Consider the following 21,627-nt stretch of genomic DNA (forward strand, 5'->3'; position numbering starts at 1 on the left):
GGGTGAGAGGGTGAGAAGGTGAGTTTACTGTCAAAGATCACTCCAGGGTGAGAGGGTGAGAAGGTGAGTTTACTGTCAAAGATCACTCCGGGGTGAGAGGGTGGCGTTGTCAAAGGTGTTCAGTAGGATCATTTTCATATTTCATATTTATTCATTTTGGACTTTTATTTTGGATTTTTTTCTGCTTTTTTTTCCCCAAAACATTACAATCCTTCAAAATCCATATTTTTTTAAAATATAAAAATATTTGGATTTCTCTTGGTTTTTTAATAAAGTATATTCATCACCGTGATTATTTTATGAATAATAGTCTTAGTTTCATTAACACAAAATGAATTGATTTTGTAATTGAATAAAATCACCCACAAATATGGCTTAATATGAAATTAATTAAATTAATATTCCTTTTTTGCAGGGAAGACTATGCAGATTGAGATGATTTGGACGTGGAACACGTGCAAAACTGTCGCTTTCACTTGCTGTGTGCTGAGCCTGGACGCACACTTTGGCACTGGGTGGCGCTCACCGTCTGTGCGTGTGCGCGTGCGTGTGCGCGAGCGCTAACAGCATTTCTCCAAGCCAACCAAGATGGACTACTGTACACGGCAAGTACTGTACAGCATTCACACTGCTTCACTTCTTTCCACACGTTGTTACGTCGCAGCCTGATTCCCAAAATGGAGTGAATCCATCTTTCTTTTCAAAATTCCCCTCACCGCAACCCACGATGTCAACATGAAAAAAGCATTTTGGAAATGTTTGCAAGTGGATTGAAAATAAAACACTGAAGAACTCCGACGGAGTACACGTGGAGCACACGTCTCCGTTTAGCAGCAGCGCCTCAGATGAGCGTGGGAATGTCTTTTATACAAGTACGTACACCACGAGGGGGAGGGTCAAAGGGTTTCTCATGTCACACGCACACGCACATGCACGCACACACGTGGGAACAGAAAGTGCAAGAGTGCATACGAGGCATGAAAACGTGTATTATCCTCCAACGGAGTGCATTTTGGCTTTTTTTTCTTCTGGCAAAAGAACAAGCAGCAACCTTGACGTCCATGCACGCGAGAAGGAGAATCTAACAGTCCAGATTAGATAGTGACTGATGAAGGTCGTGTTCAAAGGTCGCCAAGGTTGATTTTCACAAAAAGTCCAGGCCAAGATTATGAGAACGTTTGCTGCAGGCTGTGCGGACCTCAAGACCGCCTCCTCCTCCTCCTCGGCTCCTCATTGGCTGCTGGAATGGAGGTGGGACTTCTTCATTGACGTACAGTAACGTTTCATAACGCTCATATAAAAGTCTGGTTCACGTGCAGTATGTTGTGTTCACGCTTCATCAACACACATTCAACTATTTCAATTAGTTTCTTCTGTTGGGGATCAAATAAAAAAAAACATTTAACAAAATAAAAAAGGAAAATACAAAAGGAAGTTGAGTGAGTTAATCCTAAATTAAATTAAATTAAATTAAATTGCGGAAAAGTGGAATTTACTACTAAGCATTATTAAAATAGTGTAGGACAGGTGAAATTTTGCACAAAAGGAATGAAATTAAATTAAATTAAATTAAATTAAATAAATTAAATTGTGCCAATATGCTTGTTTTACCAGAACATGAACAAAATGCTGGTATCCACAACTCATATTTTCTATTTCACAATGCATCTCTTTCTAGTGGTCTCCCATTATAGTTGATTTAAGCCAGAAATAAAAGTAAAGTAAAATACAGTAATACCATTGTGACAGCACATGTGAGCCCTGAGTGTTACTGACATTTTAAGAATTGAAATTTTGAAAATTACATTGTGTCTAAAAATAATAAAACATATTCCATACAAACATTATTTCCACATATAAAACCGAAAAAAACGTAAACCTAATGACTGATGTCGTATAACAGTTATTTAAAAAAAAAAAAAACCTTGACATGCACTTTAATACTTGTCTTAAGGCTGAAATATTACATTTCATTTTTTTTAAGTTGCTTTATTTGACTAAATGTATTTTGTAAACCTACAAATAAAATTCAGATAAACAGTGAACAACAGTGAACAATAGGACCTTGTGGCAAGATGTGTGTCGTTGATATAACAAGTCGCTATTGGACGTGAAATTCACTTATATGGTAATACGCAGCTCATTTAAATAAAAGGGGGCGTGGTCACGAGAGGCTCATCACCATTAGCTCTGTTTAACCCACCTCTCTTTCTCTTTCTGAGTCAAATCAACGTGTTTGGCCATTTGCGTTCAACTTCACCCCCTTGGACTCCCCAGTAAAAGAACTTACAAACTTCTTGGACGCAGCGGAACCGACCGTAAGTGTGAGTAGGTTGCATTGTCATGCGTGCATGTGTGCGTGTTTGGCTGTAGAAGAGTCGTAGCTGACGGAGGCTATGTGGCCGCTTGCTAGCAAGCAGCCTGTCCGGCGTGTGTGTGTGTTTCTATTAAGGAAGTTGCTACTATTTTTTTTTAAGTGCTCGAGGTCGCGCAAAAGCTGAGCCGAACATTCATTAAAGATTGTGTCTAGTGGTGGCGCTCGGAACGCTACCGTGATTATCAGCAAACAGCATGAAAACAGGCTTTAAACAGCCACTTGCTTGGTAAATGATTGGTGTTCTGTTTGTCAGTGGTGCAGCTTCATAGTAAAGAGGACCCTGAGGTCAGAGTTCACACTTGTTAGCAAAAATCACCGTGAGTCTGGCTTGTGCTTTCTTTTTCTTAAACTTGCTGACTCGGGTGCAAATTTACCAGCAATTAACCAGGAGTGTTTTTGCACCAATATGTTGTATTTAAATCCTACGAAGGAACATTAGGGCCACATTGTGGGGAAAAAAATATCTGAGATTTTGAGTAAAAACTCTTACATTTTACTAAAAAAAAAAAAAACCCTTGTAGTATTCTGAGAAGAAAGTTGTAAATTTACAAGAACAAAGTTGTACATTATAAAACCCGTAAGTTCATGTAACAGGCATTGCTTGAGTTAGCTAGTCATGCTAATCTGTTTGTGCTCAGCTGCTCTGTTTTGCTGCCACGTTATAAATAAAAGCTTGCCTGAAACAAGACGAACGTTTCCTTCCTTCCTGAAGAGCTATGCTCGATTTTCCCTCTGACACGTACGACACCATCACACCTAATATCGCCACGTTCTTCTCGTAAATGTACCACTTTTTTTCTCATAAAGTTATGACTTTATTCTTGTAAATTACTTTTTATTCTCGTAATTTTCCAACTTTTTTTCCTCATAAATTTATGACTTTATTCTTGTAAATTTATGACATTATGCTCAAAATGTCAGATTCTTTTTTTTGTCACTGTGGCCCTAATACTCCATTGTAGGATTTAAATACAACATACTGGTGCAAAAACACACAATTTACATACGAATTTGCAAGTTAGCCCGCCGTAAAATCCAGTAAGACAGTGGTGTCCAAAGGAAAAAATATATTCAAATCTTATTTTTACAGCAGTTTTTGGGAAGTGGACATTTTTTTGTTGTCTGGGTCAAATGTGTGTTTTAAAACAAAATGTTTTATTTTTATGAGGACCCAGTTTAATCAGTGTTGGAGCTAAAGTTAAAACTCATGTCTACTGAAGGATTCCATTTGGTGCACGTGTCCATGTAACTGTATCACGTAATGCTTCACTTGGCCAAAGTCAACTTCCGATGTTGACAAACCAACGACAGGAGCCACTAAGTTTGAGCGCAATTCATTCCACCGCGCTGACGTGTTCATATTTACAATCAAAAGGAGTACAGTCATCCTTCACTACACTGCGGCCTCACTCTGTCGTGTTTTTTCATTAATGTATTAATAAATGATCGCTGTTTTGTGGTTGAATATTGTCTATTAGTAAAAAAAAAAGCAAATTGTGTGTATTCATGGCCTAAAGGAATCATTTCCAAGCATAAAAATGGCTACATGATTGAAAATACAAATATAAGACATTCGTAAGATGTGATATTACGTGTAGTGCAGTAGCTGTGACTTGTATGACGTCACCTGGCTAAACTTGACTGTTGAATGCTAGCAGCGGTTTAGCAGTGTAGAGAGTGGCTGACAGCAGCTCCTGTGTGAATGTTCACTGCATGTATTCTCTGCTTGTTAAGGATGTTAGGGATAGTTTGGATTTTTTGACATGAAGTTGTATGACACCCCCATCAGCAGTGTAGTGCATCAACACTGACCGTCCCTCCCCACTTCGTCCCGTGAGCCGAGGCCTGGTCGGTTTTCGGTGTTGAGGGAAGTAGTTCCGACTAGTTGGTGGGTTCACTTAACTAAAGAGTTTTGCTTCTGAAGACAATATGCGTTCAAAAGAGTAAAACGTTTGCATCACAAAACAGTTTCCACGAAAAAGTCAGACCTCACAATCGATGGGTTTTATCGATGCCGAACTTGGTCAGAAATTCAGTTAGAATGCAGAGAGAGAGGAGGGACAGAAGTGCTGAAGCTGGACCCCCAGCTGTGGATGTGAGTAGACTATACCTGTATTCACTTTTTTCCATCTTATTTTGACTGATTTCCAAATGACACCGGACATCTCTGTCAGTCTTTTTTAGAAACTCGCTTACAGCTAGGCCTGTCACGATAAATTTTGCTGTTGGATAATTGTGCTACGAATTATTGTGACTGGAAGCATACTCGCAGAAACATGGAGACGATCCACACTTCCACGCTGACTATAATAATAGTAGCAGTCATCATATAGTGTTAGGTTGTGTAGTGGTTTCACCGCTAATATGACATTTGCTGATTTACCGGCTGATTCTTGACAGCCGGTTCCTAGTGCAATACCGTAAACAAGGTGCTGATAGGCGCCACCCAAATAGCTTGTACCTCTTCAAAACGTGCTTCTTCCTTAGTCTTGAGCATGTAGGAACGTAATCCTTCTCGCTGAAGTGTGCACGACACACATGAAGCGGTTTCATCCTGGCCACTTTGGTTCACACGTTGTAGCAAGTATGGCAAGAAGCCAAAGTTGTCTGCTAGCAATGTTAGACAACAAGAAAACGATGGAATATACACGGCCATTCAGACACATTCTTGTTGTTGCAGCCCAGACAATTACAAATCCGCATCATTTTTTTTTGTGTGTGACAATACCGCTCTAGCCTAGCTCTCACGTAAACGCTCTCGCGCCGCAGCGGCCTTCACCCGTGCATGTAAACAGGTGGAACACACACAGCGATGGACAAGCAGCAGCGCGCAGTGATACCAACGGAGAGAAAATAACGCAGGCGATTGAGAGGTTTGACTTTTTCGCGGAAAACTGTTTTGTGATGCACATGCATTACTCTTTATAACGCATATTGTTTTGAGAAGCAAAACGCTTAAAGGGATAGTTGGGATGTTTTGACATGAAGTTGTGTGACATCCCCATCAGCACTGTAGTCCAATAACAGCGACTTACCCCCACTTGGTCTCCTAAGTCCAGCTCTGGTCAGATTTCTGTGATGAAGAACGTAGTTCCGCTTATTGCTGGGGGCAATTAAGTAAAGAGTTTGGCTTCTCAAAAACAATAAGCATTGAAAAGATGAACACATTTGCATCACAAAAATTCCTTCTCAAAAAAATCAAACTTCACGTTAAATTTGTCTCCCGCCGTATCCCTGCTCACTGTCGGCTCTCCATTCTCGTGTATGGGACCAAAACGCTGGCGTCTTCTTCTGCTGTGGAACACCCATGTAAACAAGATGGCGCCGGCGCTCGGTCGCGGAAGCAGATGCGAGCGTCTTCGTCACATACACATGAATGCACAGGCGACAGTGCGCAGTGCGATGGTTTTGGGAGGTCTGATTTTTTTTATTTTTATTTTTTCTGAGAAGGCATTTTTGTGATGCAAATGTATTCATTTTTTGAACGCTTATTGTTTTGAGAAGCGTCTCTCCTTAACCACAAGCAGTAGAGTAGTATTCTACACTGGTCTCCATGTGTCAGTAACGTTACATACTGTAGATGAGACTATAGGCACTAGGAAGTACGCTGTCAGTGCTGATGTGTGAGTCTATATTATCTATGTCTAAGGTGGCTTATTTTCTATTATGTCTATTTTATTGGGTATAGCAGTGTAAAGGTGACTGCAAGGGCGTTATTTCATGTCAACAGGGCTCTAATAAGGGTAAAAACCTAAAGGGATGACATTATATTACATTACATTACATTACATTACATTACATTGTACTTTATTTATCCCACAACGGGGAAATTTAGATGTTACAGCATGATACAAAAAGCACAGTATAGCAAATACCTGAAAATGAAAATGAAAACTCTACTATAAACATATTAACAATAAACCTATAACATAAAACCTAGATAAGTGAGAAAAGTATGTATGAAATGACCAAGTACGTAAAAATGTACCATAGCAGGCACTGAACTTATTTAATAGTACAGTACAGTGAAACGAATACCGTAAATAATATTGCACCTGCTGACAGTTATGTGTTAAGAAAACACAGGTGTAAATGTTCATTTGTAGTGGTTGTGTATTTACATAAAAAAACAGAACTGTTATTTCATGTCTAGAGGGCTCTAATAATGTTAAAGAGTATTTAGAAAGTCATAAACAGGTTTTCTGTGCAGTAACTACAAAAATATTCCATTGACTAATATGGAATCCTGCTTCACGGAAATTCACTTACGATAAACGAAGGACTGTGGTCGGTTCTTGCCACTCCATGCTTTCACTTTCACGGCTTCACTCTGTCACTTAAAAAAAAAAATAAAATAAAATAAATCATGCTGTTTTGTGGTGGAATATTGCCTATGATTAGTCAAAAATATGCAAACTTAAGCTAATATTTTTGGCCTAAATTAGGCATTTAAGCATAAAAATGGCTAAATGAAGTAAAACACAAATATAAGGCATTCAGAAGACTCATTCAAATTCATGTTGTTGCTATGAAGTATGTAGTATTCTACACTGGCCACTAGGTGTCAGTAATGTTACATTGATGACACAATGGCCACCTCAGGAAGTACTAGGTGATTCCAGTATGTGATTCTACAAATGCTAGCATGTGTGAGTGTATATATGGTGTCTTAAATGGCTTATTTTCTGGGATTATGTCTGCTATATTGGGTAGGATGAGTGTAAAGGTGACTATAGGGGTGTTATTTCATGTCTAGAGGGCTCTAAAAATGTTAAAACAGTATTTTGAAGGTCTAACAATGAAAATATTCCATTTATTTGGAATCCTACCTGGCAGAAATTCACTTATCACGGTCGGGTCTGGAAGTGATTTAAAAGGGAAAGCGACACAAAAATACAACTACAAAAAAACTCGCATTTTAGTTTTAAATCAATGATGATTATTGACTGACACAGCAGTTTTACGTCGATGAGAAACTGTAATTGTCGGTTTCAGTTATTTCGAATGAATCGCCCAGCCCTACATGGGGGGGTAGAGTTTTTCAACACTCAGTATCAGCTAGGCATGAAAAAGCAAGGCTGGAGACGCTGGATTAAATGCTGAAACTCGACTTTACTCACCGCCGACGGGCCAGTCATCCTTTCTGTTAAAGCTAATGACGACTTGTCGTCCCGTGGGAGTTTCCCGTGTGATGCCACTTCAAATGCGCGATGAGCTTGGTCGTATTCAAATTCCCTGGTTCTGTGCCGCCACGGGAAACTTGTGCATGACAAGTTTCCCGTCTTTTTTGGACCTTCATGAAAAATACTCACGACGGGCATCGCCAACATCTGTTAACACGTTAGCACACGCTGTAGTTGTGATCACATGGAATCGGCTGCTTGTATCGGAGTGCCAATATTGGAGGTGTTAGATGCAGGCAGATATAAGCCAATTTTTTTCTGATATCGGCTCAATATCAGTATGGGATCAGGACACCCCTAGATTCCAATGAAGGAAAGAAAGCCACTTGAAGCTTTTTATTGGAAGCCTGTGTAGATGGTACCTGAATGTTCTTGTATTTCAATGTACCTGCAACATTATGTTGTATCATTACAGTTTCACACAATAAAGGTTCTCAAAACTACACGTTTCTTTCTGTTAAAAATGTATTTTCATTTTTTTTCAGTTTAACAAGTGTAAACAGAAGTTAACCACTGTAAAAATGCTTAACGGTGCTAAAAATGGGTTGTGGCGCTGCACCAAAGTATCGGGACACGGCAGTAGTTCTCTTCTTAAAGTGAAATCAACAAAAGTTGCTCCATGTGTTGCCAAGAAGCCAAAGAAAAAGCAAAATGGCTAACATATTCGGGTTTCTTGTTCTGGAACCGTCCGCAGGGGCCATGGCCTTCCTTGGGAGCGCGGTTCGGCGCTTGGCGTTGGCGGCACCGCGCCCCCCGCTGTGCCGCGCCAGCTCTCGGACCTACAGCTCGGAGCCCACCAAAGAGAAGAGCGTCCCCTATGAAAAGACGCTCAAGCAGGGTGACGGCAGCTCTTCGGGGCCAACTAAACCTTTACCAAGGTTGGTTGAATAAACACATAAGAGTACCAAAATAATTGTGATCTGTACTGTACCGCTTTTTTGGGCGTCCGGTATTAAACAGTAGAACAAGAAACTGCCGGATGACCTCCATTGTTGTGCTTTGTTTATCATGTCCCTTTGGTCTTTCTGTTTCTTTATTTTTATTGTGAGGTCTCACCATATTTACATACCCCTCAACAAAATGTAGCGTGTACGACTCTCAAACCATACCGTAGCGAGATCAGCTGAGCTTTACCGCCCAGGTCGGCGGACGCTGTGGTGATCGGAGGGGGCAGCCTGGGCTGTCAGACTGTCTACCACCTCGCCAAAATGGGGCTGACCAACGTGGTTCTGCTGGAGAGGGACCGACTGACTGCCGGAACCACCTGGCACACTGCAGGTAACGGACTGGACTTCTCGTTTCTTTCCTGGTAAGCCTGGGTTCCAAGCGAGCTGCTGGTTTATTTGATATACTGCTAGAAATGACAACAATAAACACGAGTTGGCTTACCCTGTTGCCGTGGATGCTAAAGCGTTATACTCCGCAGTCTCCACTTTGCTGCAGCGTTCCTTGCTGCCTTCAGTCTCCTCTTGTTTAGCGTGTTTCCATTCTATGACCTTTGCTCTCCTGTATTGTTGTTGGCGTGCGTCCATCGATGTGTTCAGTGCAGCCTGGTTTTCGCAGCTTTCAGTGTTGCTGTTTTGAAGTGGAAAATCAGTAGAGCCGAGCCAGTACTAAGCAAAAGGAAAAGGTCCGCGCTCCTTCTAAAACCACACCAACTGTGCAATATACTCGCATGGTAAAATGGTCCATTTAAAGATGCAGTCCTGGACGTATGTGTGCACATCTCTGCTTGTCCTCCAGGCCTCCTGTGGCAGCTGCGCCCCAGCGACGTTGAGGTGGAGCTGCTGGCCCACACCAGGAATGTGATCAGTAAAGACCTGGAGGAAGAGACGGGCCTCCACACCGGCTGGATCCAGAACGGAGGACTGTTCATCGCCTCCAACAAGCAGAGGCTGGACGAGTACAAGCGCCTCATGTCGGTAAGGAGCCGGACCCGGAATGCAAGAGCGCAGGCGGTCCCGCCTGAAAGTCTCATAATAAAAGGCTGGCATGCATTTATTTTGATGATTGCTTTACACTGAACAGGAAGTCACAATGTGCATGTTTTAATGCTGTGTAACTCGACAGTAGTTATGTTGCTGTTTGTGGTTTTACGCTGCATAGCGACAATGAAGAAGTTAACAATACTACAACACATGTCCACATAAACTGATCAGTTTTTCAGATAAATGACCCCTTCGGATCACATTTTATGTCGACAACAGCAGCCGACCATCGTAAGAATAATACAGTGGACCAGGATGTTGAGTCATCAACAAAAACCGGTTCCACTGTATCAGTTGTAGCTGTCAATTGTTTTTGTTTGTGTTATTAACTATGATATTAATTGATCGCCGGGAGCAGCTTCCCTCTGCACAGTTTAACTGTGTAATTACATAACACATTAAGGTAGTAGCTGCTTTGTTTGCCTTGATTATGCCAGGAGTCCAAAGTCCACGCCCTGGGACACATTACTTTCCCACTCACGAGGCTCCTCTTGCCCATTTTATGCAATTAAACATGACTTATTCATCAATAGTAAAATATTTTTGAATGTATAAATCAACACAGCCCTCTCTTCCATTCTTGTAGCTGGGTAAAGTGTACGGCATCGAATCCCACGTTCTGTCACCAGCCGAGACCAAGGACCTCTACCCTCTGATGAACGTCAACGACCTCTACGGGACCCTGTACGTGCCCAAAGATGGCACTATGGACCCAGCGGGCACCTGTACCACTTTGAGCAGAGCGGCTTCTGCGAGGGGAGCCACGGTCAGTAATGTTTCCCCGGCACGCTACGATATACTACACATTTATGTCCTTGGTGTCCCAACTCTTCTACTCCGGAACCGCTGAACACAAAAGGGTGAAAATGTGTCAAATTGTTCACCCCTACAGTGCTGCCTCCGCTTGTCTTTTTCTGACACATACACCACACGGTGGCATTGTTGTCGAACCCCAAAATTTGACCCCATACAGACTTGAAATGTCTCACAAAGCTCTACAACACAGCCAATGTAACTTTAGGGTGCACAGCCGTGCTCAGGCCTGTCACGATAACAAATTTTGCTGGTTGATGATTGTTCTACAAATTATCGTCGATAATCGATAGTATCAACAATTTTTTTGACCATTTTTTTTCATTAATTGTCATGAGGTGTAATTCGAATTTGAACTACTAGATGATACTCAAGTATAGTGTACCTGTGTGAGGCAGAAGTCGCCTGTATGTACTGTATGTTGTTGGCTGAATTGCAAGCTGTTGACAGTAAAAGACGTTCGAGATAAACCGTGTTGTTGTTGTTAATATTTCAGGCAAACATCACAATTATATGGCATAAAACGTATGCCATAGGACCGCATTGAAGGGTTGCATTCCTTTTGCAATGTAGCAAGCGACACTGTCTGTGAGTGCACAGTAAGTGTTAACTGTCGGGACGAAGGCGCTGCTGCCCATGGCACTTCAATCGGTAGTTTTTTTTTTTCCCAGTTTAGAAAACTGTCCGTGTCGGTCGTCTGTGTTTGTGCGCTCATTTTGTCCATTCTGTTTTAAAACGGAAATATTCCCACCCTGGGGCCGTTGCGTTGGCCTTAGAAACCATCGCTTCTGTCCCTTCATTCACGTTAGAACATGCCTGCTCATGAGGCTAATTTGGTGCTAGCACTCTGTGTCCACTCACTAGTAGCCCCGCCTCCACAAAAAGGCTGAATGAGAGGACAGGAGGGTTCACTCCCTCTGTTCATTCCACTATAGAACCAACGTGCACAAACAGATGCAGAGTGTATGTATATATGTGTGTGTATATATATATATATATATATATATATATACACACACAGACCCTTTCCAAAAAATTAGAATGTCATGGAAAAGTTGTTTAATTTCCATAATTCCATTCAAAAAGTTAAACTTTCATAGATTATAGATTCAGGGCCCACAATTTAAACGATTTCAAGTGTTTGTTTATTTTTACGTAATTTGGGCTTCCAGCTCATAAAACCCACGAAAACAGGAATTCAAAAAATTTGAATACTGTGACGAAATTATCATTTACTTCTCAGTTTTTGCAGGAAATAAAAGAAAGAAATTAGGATCACATCAAATCAATCAAAATATGGTACTTTCAAAACGATATGTCAATCTTCAATACTTGGTTGGGAATCCCTTTGCCTTAATCACTGCCTCGATGCCACGTGGCATTGAAGCAATCAGCCTGTGGCATTGCCTGGGAGTTATGGAAGCCCAGATTTCCTTGATGCTTGCTGTCAGCTCTTCTTTGTTGTTGGGTCTTGTGCCCCTCATTTTCCTCTTGAGAATACCCCATAGATTCTCAATGGGGTTTAGGTCCGGTGAGTTGGCTGGCCAGTCAAGCACTGTGATGGCATGGGCATCAAACCAGGTTTTGGTGCTTCTGTCGGTATGGGCAGGGGCCAGGTCCTGCTGGAAGATGAAATCTGCATCTCCATACAGATCCTCAGCAGAAGGAATCATGAAGTCCTCTAAAACATTCTGGTAGACTGTTGCGGTGACCTTGGATTTAAGAAAGCAGAGTTTACCAACACCTGCACCGGACATTGCACCCCAAATCATGACGGACTGTGGATATTTCACACTGGACCTCAGGCAGCTTGGGTTCTGTTCCTCACCCATCTTCCTCCAAACCCTTGGACCTTGATTCCCAAATGAAAGGCACACTTTACTTTCATCGGAAAAGAGGACCTTGGACCACTGGCCAACAGTCCAGTCCTTCTTCTCCTTGGCCCAGTGGAGACGCTTCCTACGTTGGCTCAGGTTCAGAAGTGGCTCGACCCGAGGAACCCGACAGTTGTAGCCCATCTCCCGGATGCGTCTGAATGTGGTGGTTTTTGAAGCTGTGACTCCTGCCTCATTCCACTCTTTCTGGATCTCTGCCAGATTCTTGAATCTTCCCTGTTTGATAATCCGCTGAAGCCCACGGTCATCTCTTTTGCTGGTGCATCTTCTCCTGCCACATTTTGCCCTTCCTCTAGACTTTCCATTGATATGCTTGGACACAGCACTCTGTGAACAACCAGCCTCCTTAGCTATGAACTTTTGTGGCTTACCCATCCTATGGAGGGTATCAATGATGGTCTTCTGGCCAGTTGTCATGTCTGCAGTCTTCCCCATATTGAACCAAACTGAGACAATTGAACCAAACTGAAGCAATTTAATGACACCTGGGGAAGCCTGTGCAGGTGATTTGAGTTTAGTAGATGATTAGTGTGTGACACTCAGTTTAAAACATTCATGCCCTGCAAAATTTGGGCTGATTTCTTCACGGTATTCAAATTTTTTGAATTCCTGTTTTCGTGGGTTTAATGAGCTGGAAGCCCAAATTATGTAAAAATGTATGTTGTGTAAAATAAATACTTGAAATCGTTTAAATCGTGGGCCCTGAATCTATAATCTATGAAAGTTTAACTTTTTGAATGGAATTATGGAAATTAAACAACTTTTCCATGACATTCAAATTTTTTGGAAAGGGTCTGTATATGATATATATGGCCACTTTATTAGGAACCCACCGGGTAGAGGTAAGCAACAGGTAGGCACATTCAGACTTTGCAGATGCGAGACGCCTCGCGATGCAGTTTTGTTTTACAGTGGCAAACTTGAAAGTGAATGTGCACTTTAACCCCTTTTGAAGTGTTTTACTGGTTTTCCTTTTTCTTCGGCTTTGGACATCATACACCTGCGACGTCTTGTTACGCAGTACACTTGTAAAGTTTGTCCCCTTTCGCTTTTAAGTAGACCTGTCACGATAACAAATTTTGCTGGACGATAATTGGAAATGTGTCACTTTCATTATTAAAACGAAGAAACAACCCAGAAATACTCTTAAGGTGACATTGTGTGTCAATGCAGACGTCGGCTCATTTGCATATACACTTCCTTGATTCACTGTTAGCTACGTTGTGTGCGGACTAAGCTGTTTACGTTTAATGGGGTGTACCGTTTTTATGGGAGTTTGGTCAGTACGTATTTTGGATGATGCAAAATGCGTTTGGTGCACACTGAGGTGTTTATACTTGATGAGTCACGGCAGCTGAAATGTAAGTTCCACCGTTTTGTATTTATTTCATTGTCTTTGTCGGAAACTTTTTCATGTCACAAAATGACGATGCGAAAGCGGTCTGAAATTGACGTCAGATGGTGTTTTATGCACAACAGGCACCAAGAAAGTACGCGATCGTGTAGCACACGACACACACAGCTAGCAAGTAGTGCACTCGCTAGCGCGTAGCAAAGAGACTGGATGACTGACAGGAGGGTTCACTCACACTGTTCATTCCGCTAAGCGTCCGGGTGTTGAGACAGATGCACAGAGTGAACCCTCTTGTCATAGAGAGAGAGGAAGAAAACAAACAAACGCATGCACATGTCAATTTATCAAGGCCGGCAAAATTATCGAGTTTGTTTTCATTTACCATGCGGTTAATAAATTTATTGATTACCGTGACAGGCCTACCTTGGCAGCATGTAACATGCCTATCTTTTCTGACATAGCATACACGGACCTCTCTTCATGCAGTTTTGTGTTGGTTTTTTTACGGTGGTGTGTGATACCACTGGTTTTGTTTCCGATTTGATACAAATTTTCCAGCCACCCTACAGAGGAAGCTCATTTCAGCCACTTGTATCCGCAATCTCGTTCTGCGACCACAGAACATAAAGTTATGAGTTTTTTCTCATAAATTTACGACTTTAATGTCCTAATTTTATTATCAAAACCTATCAAAAGCTTATTTTAGTACTGCGTTGTAACAGGCATTGCCTGAGACAGCTATGAAAAGGCGGGACTTATGGAGAGCAGTGTTGCCAACTTGGCCATTTTGTCGCTAGATCTGGCGACATTTCAACCCCCCTTGATGACATATTTTCTCAAAAGCGACCAGTGACAAATCTAATGACTTTATCTGGTGTCCTTGGAGTTTGCTGGTATTTGGGGTCTCGAAAGTGAAAGCATGTATTGTTCTGCATATTGTGTTCTCAAGACAGCCGCCCCGCCTGCTTCTGCGACACACTGCCTGAATAAAAGAGGAGGGTGTGTTCATATGTTATTGTTAGGCTATTGCTGCTCTTTGTCTGTAAAGTGAAGTGGATTATTGTACACTTCTTGGGTAAATGTCAGGCATTGATAAACCAGTTGCTGTTACATATACAGTGTTCCCTCGTTTATTGCGAGGAAAAGGTTCCCAAAATAGCCCGCAATGAGTGATATCCGCAAAGTAGCCAACTTTATTTGTTTGTGACAAGGGCGTGGATGAGGATTTCAGCGGCAGAGAATGCGAGAGATGGACGGAGTCGGGCTCTGTTCTTAAGATGGAAAAACGCAGTGCGGGTTATTCGTTTCACGTGCGGTTCAGATGAGAGGGTAGAGTTGAGGAGGAAGCCGAGGTTGCGGGCGAGTGGCGATGGAGTGAGGATGGCGTTATCCGGATTGAGGCAGAAGTCTTGAGCGAGTTTTGTGAGTGAGTTGCACATGTGAGGTGGGTTTAAAATGAGAGCACCGCTGAATGGAGCCAGAGAGCGGGGGGTCAGGAGGCAACAAGTGAGCAGAGGGGAGAATCGAGGGAACTGTAAATTTAGTCCATTTTGTTACATTTGGTGAGGGTGAAAGATGAGGAGGGGAGACGGCAAGGTTGGTAGTGAGAATTGAAGAAAAAACAGCAGGGTTGATGGATTTGAGATTTCTGAAGGTTATTTTTGTTTTTGGGACACTAGGTGGAATGTTTAGGTCAAATGGTTCGATATGTGTAGGTTATGGATCGTGATACCGGTAGAGCAGACCAGATCCAGGATATGACCTCCAGCGTGGGTGAGGAAATTGACTTGCGATAAATGACAGCAGTGACAAGGAGGGAGGGACCGGACAGTTTGAAAACAGTGGATGCTGCAGCCTGCAGGAGCCGCTGTGAGGGACACTGTAAGCGGATATGGAAGAAGAAGAAGGGGGAGGTGGGCGGTGGGATGTAAGTAGTCAGGCAGTGTGTACTGTGTGTTGCAAGTTTACTGTTAAAATTTGGCTTCCCAGCTTGCTAGGGTGGAGGCCGTCAGGATTAAAAAATGTTTTTCTGCCCAAAACAGGTTAAAATTGTCGATGCGGTTCAGAGTGTTAGTAGTAGACCGAAGCCATGTGTGGAGGGAGAGAATGCGACTGAATAAACCGTAACCGCGGTTGTGAGACGAGGGAGGGCCACTGATGAAAATGGACTTGCCAGGATTGCCAAGGAACTGAAAGAGATCATTGAACGGTGCTTTGGTCATTTCAGACTGTCGGCGGAAGGCATCAACACAGCCTGCGTGTATGATTATTCTATGGATGGAAGGAGGGAGAGCTCGCTTAAGAATGTCAATCAGCTTTGAGTGGATGAAAGCAGTACGTTACGGTGTTGGAAAAGTGAATGTTCCTGATCATGGAGTCCCCAAATATCAGCGTAGTCACAGGAAAGAGAGGGCGAGGAGATGTAGTAGTAGTAGTAGTAGTAGTAGTAGTAGTAGTAGTAGTAGTATCGACATATTGATACCATGGAATCACAGCTGATGAGGCTGTAAATAATAAATGTTCCTTAAGCACTCTGATACCGCATTTCTGTATCATTCTACAACCAAAAAGAGATGTGGAAGATCTGAAGAACCTTCGTAAAGGTGGATATTCGTCTCTGTTGTGTGCAGCTCTGGTTCCTTCGGTACTTGTTGAATTGGCTTGAATCTTTACATTTTTAATGTCCTAATTTCATGATTCACAGTTTAAGTGTTGTCAAAGCGCCACGACCTTCATTATGGGCCTGCAGGCAGAGCAGTGCAGCCACTTTGTTGCTTATTTGTTACTTACGTTAGCGTGCGCTTCCTGACGCAGGTGATCGAGAACTGCCCTGTGACTGGCATCCAAGTGCGGGCGGACGACCTCGGGGTGAGGAGGGTCAAGGCAGTGGAGACGCCGCACGGCATCATCGAGACGCCGTGTGTGGTCAACTGTGCAGGTCCGTCACTTGGTGTTACGTTTTGTTGTGTTGGTTATTGTCACTTAGCAGATGTGACACTGCAACACAGCTGCTTGAAAAAAAGTGCTGGGGATTATGTTTTTTCTTTCAGAACAAATCTTTCTGCATGAGTAATTGACTTTTTATCTGGGAAATGAAAATGGAAAAAAATAAATACGTGGCGATAAACCTGCACAGAGATCATTTAATGAGAATATGTGAAAATAAGAGTCTGGTCTGCCCTTGTTCACTGAGTTTAATGCTCATGCCAGACTTCGTGTCCGCTTCTCTGAAATGAAGGTAATTGGTGCTTATTTTGCAAGAAAAAACACTGCCATTAAAAGGGGTGGCTGTCAAAGTGTGAGGAGCACATCCACTGGGGGGCGACAGAGGATTTGAGGCATTGGTGCTATGGTTATCCTCAGAAACCATATAAATGTGTAATCACCTCATGATTATACCTCATGAACCACAAAAAACACACTAAAGGTCACCAAACCTTATGTAAACATCAACATTTTAGATTTTTGTTATTATTTATAAACATTTTTTGCCTAGTATACTATCTATATATTTTAAAATAATAATAAAGTTAATATACAGTGGTGTTTACCCCCTTTCTTCTGTTCTTATTTTTTGCATGTTTGTCACACTTAAATGTTTCAGATCATCAAACAAATTAAAATATGACTCAATGACAACACAGCTGAACACAAAATGCAGTTTTTAAATGAAAGTTTTTTTTATTAAGGAAGAAAAAAAAATCCAATTGAAATTCACGGCTTCAAAAAATATATATTAATTAATAAATCATAATTTTTTTAGTGGTTGAATACGACCATATTAAAGTAAATGTGATGTATTTTTTGCCTAAATGAAACATTTTCAAGCATAAAAATGGCTAAATGAAGTAAAACACAAATATAAGGCATTCAGAAGACTCATTCAAAGACACTAAATGATAAATAGTATTCCACACGGGTCAATAGTTGTCAGTAATGTTACTTAAATGTTCAGTGAGACACACAAGCACCAGACTTGATCCCTGGAACAGGCACTATAATCCCTAACACAGGCTACTGTTACGGCTGTAACCCTGATACTGTATCTGAGATACAGTTTTTCTTTTTTTTTTTTTTTTTAGTTATTATAAAAAAAAAAAAACAACTATAAATGTGTTTTTGATTTTGTGGCTTTTCACCGTTGCTGTCATGTGCTTGTGGCGCAGGCGTCTGGGCCACCAAACTGGGGGAAATGGCCGGCGTGAAGGTGCCCCTCATCGCCATGCATCACGCCTATGTGGTGACGGAGAGAATTGAAGGCATTCAGGTCAGTCCGCTGTCATGTCATCACCATTTTAGGGTACTTTATTTCTGAATGTGCATGTGATAGCAGAACATCTGCCTGTAAGTCCCAATAACCAGCAGGGGGCACTGTGACCATTAGTATACAGTGTATTGTTTTGTTTTTTTTTTCTTTTATTAAACAAGCTGTAATTGTATTTGGCTGGTTTGTATTATGTTTCAGACCTATGATGCTGTCATGTGTGTCAAATGAGTGTGTGAGCGCCGAGCCAGTCGGCGCATGTGGAAGTGTGCTCATCCTCTCAAGGCCTGATGCTTTTGAAGCCACAGCTTGTCTCTGTTACGCAGTTCAAGAGCAGCTTAGGCAGCATTACTGCTTTGTCACGCACGCACACACAGACAGGCTAAAAGAAGCACTTTCTTTCTAATCGCCACTGGGAGGCGACCCAATCATAAAGATGAATTAGCATTTCTTTGACTTGTTAATCAGGAATTCAGTGAATATTTTACTTTTGTAATTTTTTTTGGGCTTAAAAACACGTTTAATATTGGTATTTGGGGTCCTTGGAGTGAATACTGTAAATGTCGGCGGGTAGTAATTGAGGAGAGGTTGTTGGTTTTCCCAAGATGCATATAACAAATCATTTTTAAAAATGTAATAATGATTTGGAGTGCATGGGAAAGTGGAAGGGAAAACGTAGTGCTCTTTGACCACATGGTCATTATTAAGTATATTCCACAACACGGCAGCAAGAGAGCCATTGTTGTAATAGATACTTTATTAAGCAAACTGCTGAGTCAGCATTAATAGCAGTGATGGGTTGAATGTAAACATCAGTACCACAAGTGTAGCACGCATGCCTTTCACACCAGCAGCCCAGTCGCAGCATTATAAAGCGCACGCAGAGCTAGACAAAGCTGATGGAAGTGGAACTGTCATTTCTCACATTTGACTCATGACTTCAGCCAACAATTTAACACATTTTTGTTTTAAAATAAGTTTTAATGTTACGGTTTGCAGTGGTGTCAAAGTGCACCGCATCACACTGTGAGCTGGTTTTAATAACGTACCCTGCTAATGTAGCCAAATAATGTTACCAAAGACAGAAAGACATGTATAAACTGTACAAAACAAACAGTTGCAATGAAAGGAAAACACATATGGACAAGCGAGTAAGATCAAGCTTTAGACTGAGGTGTGAATAGCTGACGGTGAACAGTTCCCGCCCACCGCTGTTCTTCCAAAGAGTTCATGCTTTTATAGCAGTGCATTAAAAGAATCAGAATACATCACGTCTGCATTTGATGCCTCTTTGCAGAATATGCCAAATGTCAGGGACCATGATGCATCGGTGTACCTCCGTCTCCAAGGTGACGCCCTCTCCGTGGGCGGATATGAACAGAACCCTATCTTCTGGGATGAGGTAAACGGTCATATGCTATTTTAACTCTTATCACGCTGATGAAAAGACATTGGAAGCGAGTAGCATTGTGTTTCAACCAGTTATTCTTTAAAGTGTCCCTGACATGATTCATCAACTTTGCGTAAATATGTTATATATTGTTTGTAGTCATGTTCTACATTGTTCGATTTTTGAAAGCGAATGGTAAATTCACAAAAATGACATTTTTAGGGTTAGGGTTAGCTCTCCCTGTTCAGTCTCATTTCCGCAAGTATTGCCATCGGCGTACTATCACTCAGGTAAACAAACATGGCGGTGTACGAGACTGAGGATGTTTACGGTCATTATAGCGAAGATTTGAGCGATGCGTCATTTGTTTTCAAGGAGAAAAGAAGGGAGAAACATTTGGAGATGGGAAAGATGACTTGCAGAGCATGGACCTAAGCCTTAAAGGGGTAGTTTGGATTTTTTGACATGAAGTTGTATGACACCCCCATCACCAGACTTGCCCCACCCGATGAAGATTGGTTGCCTTCAAAACACAGAATAGTAAATTTAAATTTCTCTGGAGTTTCTTATCCTCCAATTATTAAATCAGCTTCTTAACGAGTGTAAAGGTGTCTTTATAGCCTTTTTTATTTCTTATTTTACCGTTGCCGCCACCCCCAGCCCCCACCGTCAACATACCGCTGTGAAAAGATGTTTACGTAACATGTGTAATGCTTTACTGCCTTGTCGCTACCATGGGACAGTGTTTAGAAGACAATATGTAAACAAAACACGACTTACTCTGTTCTGTGGCAACTGTGACATAGTTCTTCTTGTCATGGTTTTTCCCTCGTGTAACTGCAGAATAGCATCCTTTTTCAAAATGCCTTGATACTGCACTTTCAAGCCAAACGCATCTTGTGAAGGTGTTCCTTCAAAGAAGTCATCAGTCACAGCAAAGAACAAAAGTTGAGGTGGGCTCCCATCTGCCTCGAGAGCTCTGCACTTGATCGAACGTTGTTGTCATAGCCCTTTAAGCGCCAAAGGCGCAAAATTGCGATAAGCAACATTGCTGAATTTAACAAGCCATATCTGCAAATCTGGTGCCTCATGTGGTTAATATTTTACACCAGGAGATGGCGGACATCTGTAACCTCAATCTAAGCAACATTTCAAGAGATTCAAGAGAGTTTTATTGTCATGTGCATAGTACAACAGCAGTTATACCATGCAATGAAAATCTTATTCTGTTCATTCTCCCAAGAAAAGAAAGAAAACAAATGAAAGAATAAGAACATAAGAAACATAAACATATATACCAATAAATTAAGCAACAACAACAGAAGAGACATTAATACAAGTAAATAATACAAATAAATAAATAAATAAAGTGCTATGAGTGTGTGTGTGTGTGTTGCGTGCGGCGTGTGCGAGTGCTTCGTTGAGAAGCCTGATGGCCTGTGGGTAAAAGCTGTTTGCCAGCCTTGTGGTCCTGGACTTCAAACTCCTGTAGCGTCTGCCTGACGGTAGGAGTGTGAATAATGAGTGTTGTGGATGTGTGCTGTCCTTGATGAGGTTGTTTGTTCTTCGTAGGACTCTAGTTTTATAAATGTCTTGCAGTGAGGGGAGGGCTGCCCCAACAATGTTCTGTGAGGTCTTGATCACCCGCTGGAGTGCCTTCCTATCACGTGTTGTACAGTTACCGTACCAAACAGTGATGGAGGCGGTAAGGACACTTTCCATAGTGCATCTGTAGAAGCAACTCAGGATTGTGGTGGGCATGCCAAATTTCCTCAGTCTTCTCAGGAAGTACAGTCTCCTTTGGGACTTCTTCATAATTTGTTGGGTGTTGTGAGACCAGATGAGGTCCTCGCTGATGTGTGTGCCAAGGAACTTGAAGGTTTTCACCCTCTCCACCTCAGTCTCATCAATAAACAGGGGTCTATGCGGCTCCTTTTCCCTTGTTCTTGGGTCGATGATCATCTCTTTAGTCTTATCTGTATTGAGAAGGAGATTGTTATCACGACACCAAGCTATGAGGTCCGCCACCTCTCTTCTGTATGATGTTTCAACACCACCAGTGATCAGTCCGATGACTGTAGTGTCATCTGCAAATTTAATGATGCTGGTGTTGTTCTGGGAGGCCACGCAATCGTAGGTGAAGAGCGTGTAGAGGAGTGGACTCAGCACACACCCCTGTGGGGTCCCAGTGCTCACAATTCTTGAGCTGGATGTGCGGTTGTGGACTCTGACTGACTGGGGTCTGCCTGTGAGAAAGTTAAACACCCAGTTACAGAGGGGGGGAGACAGGCCAAGTGTGAGGAGCTTATCTGTGAGTTTGTGGGGGCTGACTGTATTAAAAGCAGAGCTATAGTCTATAAATA

The 21,627-nt window shown here is 42.0% G+C and overlaps 1 protein-coding gene across 4 annotated transcripts in view; it reads left to right on the forward strand.

Moving 5' to 3' along the window:
- The first annotated feature begins 1,956 nt into the window (after nt 1–1,956).
- Nucleotides 1,957–21,627, forward strand: part of sardh (sarcosine dehydrogenase) — a 77,508-nt gene continuing 57,837 nt past the window's right edge. Inside the window, exons 1-8 of one of the 4 annotated variants that reach the window (XM_054756953.1) lie at nt 1,957–2,324; nt 8,255–8,438; nt 8,702–8,838; nt 9,304–9,482; nt 10,135–10,314; nt 16,425–16,548; nt 17,777–17,877; nt 19,172–19,276. In XM_054756953.1, the coding sequence (XP_054612928.1) occupies nt 8,260–8,438; nt 8,702–8,838; nt 9,304–9,482; nt 10,135–10,314; nt 16,425–16,548; nt 17,777–17,877; nt 19,172–19,276 (1,005 nt within the window). In that variant the 5' untranslated portion in view covers nt 1,957–2,324; nt 8,255–8,259. The remainder of the gene's footprint in view (nt 2,325–8,254; nt 8,439–8,701; nt 8,839–9,303; nt 9,483–10,134; nt 10,315–16,424; nt 16,549–17,776; nt 17,878–19,171; nt 19,277–21,627) is intronic. The other 3 variants (XM_054756952.1, XM_054756955.1, XM_054756954.1) reach the window with 3 other exon arrangements.

This window comes from Dunckerocampus dactyliophorus, chromosome 17 (assembly GCF_027744805.1).
Source record: "Dunckerocampus dactyliophorus isolate RoL2022-P2 chromosome 17, RoL_Ddac_1.1, whole genome shotgun sequence".
NCBI classification, from domain to species: Eukaryota; Metazoa; Chordata; class Actinopteri; order Syngnathiformes; family Syngnathidae; genus Dunckerocampus; species Dunckerocampus dactyliophorus.